The 10,598-nt window shown below is 36.9% G+C and overlaps 1 protein-coding gene across 1 annotated transcript in view; it reads left to right on the plus strand.

The window, feature by feature from the left end:
• Window positions 1–7,717, plus strand: part of nampt1 (nicotinamide phosphoribosyltransferase 1) — a 29,270-nt gene extending 21,553 nt beyond the window's left edge. The window contains exons 7-11 of the mRNA XM_067427276.1: window positions 1,438–1,663; window positions 2,584–2,703; window positions 2,790–2,930; window positions 3,201–3,335; window positions 5,503–7,717. Of these exons, the coding sequence (XP_067283377.1) occupies window positions 1,438–1,663; window positions 2,584–2,703; window positions 2,790–2,930; window positions 3,201–3,335; window positions 5,503–5,616 (736 nt within the window). The 3' untranslated portion in view covers window positions 5,617–7,717. The remainder of the gene's footprint in view (window positions 1–1,437; window positions 1,664–2,583; window positions 2,704–2,789; window positions 2,931–3,200; window positions 3,336–5,502) is intronic.
• Window positions 7,718–10,598: the final 2,881 nt, after the last annotated feature.

The following is a 10,598-nucleotide window of genomic DNA, read 5'->3' on the forward strand; positions in this document are numbered from 1 at the left end:
TGATATTTTATTCACCCCCATCACATCCAAGATGTTCATGTCTTTCTTTTTTCAGTCAAAAATAAATTAAGTTTTTTGAGGAAAACATTTGTACACGTCAATTTGCACTGGTGTCATCCTTCTCCAGTTTGATATTGCAAACCAGTATTTCTTGCCATATTATTTTCAGTTTTTATGGGAATCATTTTTCCAGCTATTTACCTAAAACGGCTAATGGATTGCAAGTATCGCACGTTGAAAGAAAACAGCTTACTTCCACAATGCAAAATAAGGTGCATGTCCCAATGCATTCTGGTTAGTTAGTGTCGTATCATCACCTTTTTTATTTCCTCACACTCCAGCAATCTGTAGTGTAAAAAACAAAATGTAGTAAATTGAAACTTTGCATTTTGTTTAAGTAGTGCTTTTAAAATAAGTCTTGCTTTGTGCTTTTATATATGTTGTCAATGCCGCCACCTAGTGTTAGTTATCAAAATATGAAACTATTTATGACCAGCACTTCAGGTTTTAGTAGTGTTTTAAGATAAGGTACTTGTCAAAGTTTGGAAACATTACTATTTTTAATGTGTTTGAAAGTCTCTTATGCTCATCAAACCTGCATTTATCTGAACAAAAATACAGAAATAAAACAGTAATATTTTGAAATATGACAATTTAAAATACTGGTTTTCTATTTTAATATGCTTTAAAATGTAATTTATTTATTTGATCATTACTCCAGTCTTCAGTGTCACGTGATCCTTCAGAAATCATTCTAAAAGGATGATTTCTTATCAATGTTATTTTTTATAACCTGTGATACTTTTTCAGGATTATTTGATGATAAAAAGAACAGCATTTATTTAAAATAGAACATATTTTGTAACAGTATACAGTACCGTTCAAAAGTTTGGGGTCAGTATTTTTTTTCCGGTGTTTTTGATAGAAATTAATACTTTTATTTAACAAGGATGTGTTAAATTGATACAATTTAAAATGTATATTGTAAGAAAATATTTCTATTTTGAGTAAATGCTGAAAAAAGTTTCACAGGTCCAAAACAATATTATTTAATAACTGAGTATCAAATCATCATATTGGAATGATTTCTTTATGCTGAAAATACAGCTTTGATCATAGGAATAAATCATATTTAAAGGTATATTAAAATAGATTATTATTTATTTATTATTTAGAATTGTAATACTATATATATATATATATATATATATATATATATATATATATATATATATATATATATATATATATATATATATATATATATATATATATATATATATATATATTTGTTATTTTTATTTTTTTAAAGTGTTATAGAATTATATCACTGCTAAATTTTATACAAATAATAATATTTATTATATAATTATTTTTTTGTAAATAATTTAGCTTGTCTGTTCGCTGATCTCACTGACAGTGTGTTTTGTGTTGCAGCACAATCACTGCCTGGGGAAAGGACCATGAGAAGGATGCTTTTGAACACATTGTCAAGCAGTTCCCCTCTGTCCCTGTGTCCATCGTCAGCGACAGCTACGACATCTATAACGCCTGTGAGAAGATCTGGGGGGAAGATCTGAGGAGTCTGATCGAGATGAGGAGTGCAGACGCCCCGCTGCTGGTCCGACCAGATTCAGGAAACCCTCTAGACACAGTTCTAAAGGTAGACATCAACATGATGTTTTGATGAAGTATAGCATGGGACATACATTACTTCATGTTTACCCTATTACCAATTACCTTCAGAATATTGTGTTGGTCCCCCTTTTGTTGCCAAAACAGCCCTGACCCGTTGAGGCATGGACTCCACTAGACTCCTGAAGGTGTGCTGTGGTATCTGCCACCAAGATGGTAGCAGCAGATCTTTTAAGTCCCGTAAGGTGTGAGGTGGGGCCTCCATGGATCAGACTTGTTTGTTCAGCACATCCCACAGATGCTCGATTGGATTGAGATCTGGGGAATCTGGAGGCCAAGTCAACCTCGTTGTGCTCCTCAAACCATTTCTGAACCATTTTTGCTGTGTGGCAGGGTGCATTATCCTGCTGAAAGGAGTTTGTCTTTTGATCGGACCACACGGGCCAGCCTTCGCTCCCCACGGTCATCAATGAGCCTTGGCCGCCCATGACCCTGTGGCCGGTTCTCCACTGTTCCTTCCTTGGAGCACTTTTGATAGATACTGACCACTGCAGACCGGGAACAGCCCACAAGAGCTGCAGTTTTGGAGATGCTCTGACCCAGTCGTCTAGCCATCACAATTTGGCCCTTGTCAAACTCGCTCAAATCCTTGCACTTGCCCATTTTTCCTGCTTCTAACACATCAACTTTGAGGACAAGATGTTCACTTGCTGCCTAATATATCCCACCCACTAACAGGAGCCGCGATGAAGAGATAATCAGTGTTATACACTTACACTATACCGGTCATAATGTTATGCCATGTTCTGTTCCAACTGTAGTGCATTCCGTTCCTATTTTGAGAGTATAAGAACAAATCAGGGATTCCCCCTTCTATGTAAAGCACTTTGAGTGCCTAGAAAAGCGCTATATAAATGTAATTAATTATTATTATGTCTTAATTTCCAGGTCCTAGAAATTTTAGGAAAGAAATTTCATCCAGTTGAGAACTCTAAAGGCTATAAAGTGCTTCCACCCTACATCAGAGTTATTCAGGGTGACGGTGTGGACATCAATACTTTACAGGAGGTGTGTATGTCAAGCTCATATCTATGCGATATAAGCCATTGGTGAGTTTAAACTCATTCTTTATTTGTTTGTATTGTTTTATACAGATTGTAGAGGGCATGAAAAAGCACAGATGGAGCATCGAGAACATCTCGTTTGGCTCAGGAGGAGCTTTGCTCCAGAAACTGACCCGAGATCTGCTCAACTGCTCTTTTAAGTGCAGTTACGTGGTGACGAATGGACTAGGCGTAAGTACAAACAAATGGCAGTTTATGCAGTTGCAATTGGTGATTATAGTGTCACTGAAATTACATGCTTCATCTTTAATTGTAATTATGATGAGCTAAGTGGGCATGGTATTTGGAGACCTAAACATTTACTTTGCAAATCAATCAATTTATTATTTTTAATGAGATCAGAAGTATTTTTTTTACAGAAACAGAAGTATATCTGACCTTGTATATAGTATGCGTTACTAAATGTAGAATTTATTATTAAACAGATGTTGTTAATTACAGGTAAATGTCTTCAAAGATCCTGTTGCAGACCCCAACAAAAGGTCAAAGAAGGGTCGGCTTTCTCTTCACAGGACGCCAAGTGGAGATTTTGTTACTCTGGAAGAGGGGAAGGGTGATCTGGAGGAGTATGGAGAGGTACGTTCATTTAACGTGATTAAAGGGGTACTTCACCGCTGGGAAGATGAATGTGTATTTAAATAAGGTCATTTATGTAGCAGAAATGTGAAATTATTTTAGAAGTTGGCGCCTTCTAGACTGAGAAAAGCCAGGAAATGTATTTTTGGCTCATGTGGATGAAAGACAACAACTCCCAGAATGCACTTGCTCCGCTGCCCTACAAGGCCACTCCCAAAGCCACGCCTCCCGATTGCATCGCTTGCCCACTGAGGCACCGCCCCACCATCGTTTTGATTTTTATAGTAATAAATTCATTTAGTTCAGTTAGAGAACAGACACTACAATTAAAATCGAATTTTTTTTGCTCAATACAGCATGAGCTGAACGAGAGTCACAGCACAAACACAGCAGGAGTCAGATTTCCTTAATCTCGTGAAGAGCTGACAGATAAGATGATCGCGGAAGATTTGGTTTCAAAGCGTAATGTAAAAGCGCCTATTTAAGTGAGCTTGTCATCATACTATACTGTAGTGTTTTTCATCAAGAATAATAGGCTAATGAACTCACCATTCAAGCAACCCGCCCCCAAATTGGCGCTAATTCTAAACCGAAAGTAAAATGCGCACGGCTGCACTAACATTAATTCACGGTGTGTGTCCAGTGGTGCGTTTTCATTACATTCCTATGGAATGAATTGAAAACACTCGCTTTGCTTCACACCGTTATGACTGCCAGAGCGGCCGTGCGCATTTTACTTTCAATTTGAAATGAGCAATGTTTAAAAGTCCCCATTACCGGTGTTGTCACGTGTCGATTAACCAGTGGGAAAATCTCCTCACTGTCACATCCCTACCCAGTACTTGTATTCATCTGAATTATTATACCTGAGTTCATTGAAATTAAATTTTTTAGTTAATACAATGAACATTTTTGAGAAGCGACAACCTTTATTAAAATATTTTTTAAAGATTTTGTAAGCATATTGGGTAATTGTGTGTTTTATTTCTGATGAAACATGCCAAATAGTGCTATTTTCATGATTTATCAAATTTTTTATGTGGTTCAGATACAATAATATTTTGAGTTTCTATTTATTAAAACCAATTTCCTTCATTGTATCAACTCAAATGTTTAATTTCAATAAACTCAACATTTTAAGGGAACCAGGTTACTTACTTTTTTAAGTTAAACCAACAATTTTTTTTTTACAGTGTGTGTGGTTGAAAACACTGTTTGTGAAGCTGTTTCATACCTACACATGACAACTGTGTTATTTCTACTTGTCAAAGGTTTAATAGACATTGAATCTAGATTTCTAACAATTATTCAAGATTTTTTTTATGCATCCATTCTAGGGGTGTCCCCGGCTAAGGAGTTACACATTCGAATCAGAATTGTCGAATCTTTCTATTGTCGACTGATAGTCGAATCATCTGTGTGTGTGTGAATGGGTTGGGAGGGGCACGACACTGTCAGCAGGAGTGTAAAACTATTTTTGTTTTCCTTTACACACGACTGCACACAGCAACAACTTTTAATAAAGTGACCAAAACTGCCTGCCAACTGACAGACGAACAGACAATGGCTTTCTTATTAAGGTTTAAATAAAAGGTAATGTGGTGGATAAACATTCGTAAAATGTTTTCTCGTAACATTTTAAAGCCGCGATACAGAACATCACACAAATATATAAAAAAAACATTTTAATAAATAACACATTGAGTGCATTTACCTGCACGTTCTTAAAGGGATACTTCACCGTGTTTTCATATTAAACTGTTATTCCCTTAACTAAGACGAGTTGATACACACCTCTCTCGTCTCAGTGCGTTCACTTAATCACTCTGACGCGCGGTGACGGTCTGATAGCATTTAGCTTAGCCCACGAAGCCCAGTTCATTCACTATGGTACCAAACAGAGATCAAGTTAGAAGCGACCAAACACCTCGGAGGATGTTTCAGGCATGACTTTTTACTGCGCTGACTCAAAGTACGCTTTATTTTGTGTCACCATACTTGATCGTTCAACTGTTTGTGTAACTGTATTTAAATAGGGAACACGTTGAGGTGTTTGGTCGCTTCTAACTTGATCTCTGTTTGGTACCATAGTGAATGAACTGGGCTTTGCATAGAATTGCATATCCTCAAATGGCAAGCAGTTCAGTTTCCTTTTGTCCCCTCGCAGGACTTGCTGCACACTGTGTTCAGGAACGGGAAGATTGTAAAGACGTACACCTTCGATGAGGTCAGAGACAATGCCAAGCTGAAGGAGAGCGAAGTGAAGGATCTGCTGCTCTGAGAGCATCCATCTTCCTCCATCAGTCCTCTCTCCACCCCACATCCACACGAGAGGACTGAGACGTGAGGACAGTCACCCCACCTTCAGTGTACAGAGCTGATCTATGTTTCTGTCTACTGACTCCACTATGCTTCAGTGTCTCTTTCTAATGGCGGATGAGAGCAATTATCATGCTATTTAAATCATGTAACTGTGTATTTGACCAAGCGTGCTATTGATCACACGTCTTTGCAGGAATGGAGACGTATATGTGTGCGTATACCGCGAGAAGATTTCGCTTTGCTTGACTGTAGGACTGAAAGGTAATCGTTCAGTGTTTGTTGAATGTGAATGTTGTGTGTTAGGGTTTTCACTTTATAAAAGGATTAATCTATTCCTTTATGCAAAGGAGACGAACTAGAGGGATTCGTTCATTCTCTTTTGTTGGCTTTGTGTTTGTCATTTCTGTTTTCATTTCAAAGGTGAAACTCGCAAGAACATGTTTGGGTTCGCCCACCCCTAAAATCTAAAGAAACTTCATTTTGCATAAAGAAAATAAAGCTTTTTTTTGAGAAAAATAAATTTTTTCGGGGTCCATTTTCATGATGTTTAAGCACTTTTTTTTTTTTTACCACAAATTCGTATTATTCTCACTGTCCAGATTTTTAATTTTTACTGTAATCCTCAATAATCATTCTCATTATTAACAGTAAAAATGTTTTTACTGTAATCCAGTATTTTTTCATGTTGCAATATATAAATTAGTACAAATGACCACATATTCTTATTATTCTCACTGTCCAGATTTTGTATTTTTACTGTAGTTCTCAATAGTGATTCTCATAAATCGCTCTCATTATTAACAGTAAAAAAATTACTGTAATGCAGTATTTTTAAATATTGCAATAAGGATTGTTTTTTTATTTAAATTAGCATAAATTACCACAAAATAAAATTTTCCAGATTTTTTTTTTACTGTAATTCTCAATAGAGATTCTCATTATTAACATTAAAAATCTGCAATGTTTTACTCTAATTCAATATTTTTTTTTAATTTAAATTGGCATACATTAAAGGCACCACATACTATAACTTACATTTTAAATTGAAAAGATACTTCTCTTTTTTTCAATCTTAACCGTCCTAAGATTAATTTTCTTTATGCAAAATATAATTTTTTATTTCTCTCGTGATTTTTTTATTTATTTTGGGGTGGGGATGAAATATAATCTAGAAATGTTTTTGTCAGAATTCAACCAGATATATAATAGACCCTTCCCTTTCTACGTTTCCCCCAATTTTGCCAACATTTTAAATGCTCCATCGTGATATACAATATAAACCTCATATATAGTTAAGGCAACAAAAAAACAAAAACATCTTTTTTTAACTATTCACTACAGCTTTGTTTTTATTATACAACAGCAGGAATCATTTTAGAAGAGCTTGGTTTTACTATTTTGTATACTTAATGTTTCAAACTCCAGAATCATTATTTTTTAAGATGGACGTAAATACCGCCATAGTAAATATCCATAGTCAGAATAATGTGGCCAAACTGCCTCCTCTCTTGTATATATCGGCGTGTTGTTATTTTGAGAGAGCTGGCTTCTTAATAGAGATTTGTTCTTATTTTTGTCTAATGCCCATTTTGTAACAACAGAAAATTCACTGGTCTGTTACGTTCTGTAGAAGACTGATGTCGCTCAGTCAGTCTCTGGCACGTGTGTGTGTGTGTGTGTGTGTACACGTTTGATTGTACACTTGGTTGACAACACTTGCTAATTATAATTTCATTGATGTTTTTATGTATATTTTGGGGCTCCCTTTATTTCTTTCAACCTCTTTAGATATTTTAAACATGACCGATGACAGCATATTGAAAAAACACAACAACAGTCCATCCTTTTTGCTGAAATGTCATTATTTCTTTTTCCTTTTTTATGGAATCGTGAACAAGATGAAACCATTCCCTTTTATAGCTGCTGTAAGGACAGTAAACTGTTTCTCGATGCACTAGCCTTCAATCTAGTAATTAAATCACTTCATTTTGATGACTAGTTTAAAACTGTGTTAAGGAACATTAGTGTGAAAGTTTAAATAAAAAGCAATATCATACCAATTGAGGTTTGATTTGTATTTCTCTCGATGCACATGGACATTTGATTTGGAAAATCTATTTACTGGTCATATTTGGTAGCAGCCATTCATCACACAATACATACACTAAATATTGTGTTGGTCCCCCTTTTGTTGCCTAAACAGCCCTGACTAGGGTTGCCACCTTCAATACAGAAAAATAAGTGACGCCTGCCGCAGCGGTGGCCTCATCTCTCGGGGCCACGATGACCACAGTCCCGATGGTGTGCCAGTGCAGTGGTCGTATATCATAACTTAAAACATGTTTTCATAATTTGTATATATATTAAGATTGATACCAATGGACATTATAATAGGATATCTGCTATTGAAATCAGTGTGAACAGATGCACTCAGTATAATACACAGCTATGACAATGAAAAACAAACTCAGCTGCTGTAACCTAGTGGGGAGTAGGATAAGAAATTGCAAATTAACTCGAGTAATTTTATAATGTTGTGAACAAAGATTTTGACTAAAATATTTGTCATTGTTTGCAGTAACACCATCCAAACAGTGAAACCACACCTAAATAACTGTAAATGATATAATATCTACAATCATTTCTTATTTTAATAAAACACTTAACAACATTTTTATTTTTGGTAAGTTAAGTAAATATATTTATGTATTATTCCGTTTTTATATAGTCTATTGTTAATTCTATAGTAGCCTATTGGATGATGCAATTATTTAAATTTGTTAAGCATAACAAATAGTTGTTTATTTTATTCCTAAATGGTCCTATTTGGAATAAATATGTATTAAATATATATATATCTTATCTCTTATTAAAGTAATGCTTGTGTCTGTACAACTTAACCTTAATAAACAAATCATACCATAACATCATTAATGTAGCCTACATTATTAACATTATTTCTTAATAGGCAGCATATGAAATCTAACGTTATCAATCAAAAAATTATTTGATATAGGGTATCGTTTCAAATGGATTCTGCCCATATAGAAAAGAACCGGCGAGGCGGGGTCCCCTCATCTTCTGACTCTGATTGGCCGTGATTCACGGCCCGTGAACCTGAAACAAACCAATCAAACAAACCCAACGACGGCAGCGACCCAATTAGGGGCAGAATAGGACGTGTCTTCACAGAATGCGGGTGGACCTATGTAAAATACGGGACAAATCGCGTCCCGTATTGCTTTGATACTGGACGCGTCATTTTTCCTGAAAATACGGGACGATTCCGTATTTCACGGGACGGGTGGCAACCCTAGCCCTGACCCATCGCGGCATTAACTCCACTAGACCCTGAAGGTGTGCTTTGGTATCTGGCACCAAGATGTTAGCAGCAGATCCTTTAAGTCCTGTAAGTTGTGAGGTGGGGCCTCCATGGATCGGACTTGTTTGTTCTGCACATCCCACAGATGCTCGATTGGATTGAGATCTGGGGAATCTGGAGGCCAAGTCAACGCCTCAAACTGATTGTTGTGCTCCTCAAACCCACAGCCACCAGAATACCGTTTCCATGAAAGGCTGAACACAGTCTCAGCAATGCTTAGGTAGGTGGAGCGTGTCAAAGTAACATCCACATGGATGGAGGACCCAAGGTTTCCCAGCAGAACATTGGCCAAAGCATCACACTGCCTCCGCCGGCTCGCCTTCTTCCCATAGTGCATCCTGGGGCCATGTGTTCCTCAGGTAAGCCACACACACACCCGGCCATCCACGTAATGTAAAAGAAAACGTGATTCCTCAGACCAGGCCACCACCTTCCATTGCTCCGTGGTCCAGTTCTGATGCTCACATGCTTTCGGCGATGGACAGGGGTCAGCTTTTATCACTCACTTACACACACATACACATACAGATCGTCATTCCGCACCCTGAAGAAAGTCATTTAAATGGTACATAACACACGGTTTCTGCCAGTCTCATGTTAATCTTGTAGTGTTGATCCTTCATATCTCTAAAGAGTCTTTAGTTTTATCAGATATATAAACGACATACACTACCGATTCTTTCTGAGAACAGCCGAGCTTGTAGAGGCGTGCAGTGGGCGGAGCTAAAGCACACAAACAATACATCATGGCATTATCCCTCGATAACTTTGGATTCACTATATAAGTGTGTGCCGATTGCCAACGAAACACATTTGATGCAGTTTCACTCACCACCTGCGGTTTCCACTCATGACCGGGAAAAAACACACACTTGCAGAACTCTGGGAAAACAAACGGCATCCACTGTTCCCTTAACGCTGGGTTATTGGTGAAGCTGGTGTGTGTGTGTCTGTCATAGGCGTAATTTACTGGTGGGACATGTCCCCACCACTTTTTTTTTTAAAAATCTTGCTTCACGGATGAACCTAACTAATACAAACAAAACATCTCTGGTTGACTAGAAGAGTATCATTTCATTCATTTGTTAAATAAGAGGCGATCTAGTGCTCGTTGCCACTGTTATCAGATTTCTCTCGCGGCTCATGCAGTCTTCACACAGACCAGCGCTTTAATCTAACGCTTAACGCCGTTGCAGAGATCTATATGCCTTTTTTCACGTGAAAATTGTTGGCACAATGCTATATTGTGTTTAGATGCAATTATTAAACGAGATCTATATCAATAAATTAACTATTTAATTGATTTCCGGACATCTTAAAACTAATTTTTCTGCAATTGTTTTTGTACATATTTTACATCTGATATAACATTGTATCAGCAATGCAACCTCCCTTAACACGCCATATTATGCATATCATATGCACGCGAAAAACTGCCTACCATATGCATGCCAGAGCTCATTTTGACATATGAGCGCCCCTCACGCGTCAAAATGAGCTTTTTTCGCGTGCATATGATATGCAATTTATGTCTTTTACACTTTTTAAAACAAAGTTAC

This window comes from Pseudorasbora parva, chromosome 20 (assembly GCF_024679245.1).
Source record: "Pseudorasbora parva isolate DD20220531a chromosome 20, ASM2467924v1, whole genome shotgun sequence".
In the NCBI taxonomy this organism is placed as follows: domain Eukaryota; kingdom Metazoa; phylum Chordata; class Actinopteri; order Cypriniformes; family Gobionidae; genus Pseudorasbora; species Pseudorasbora parva.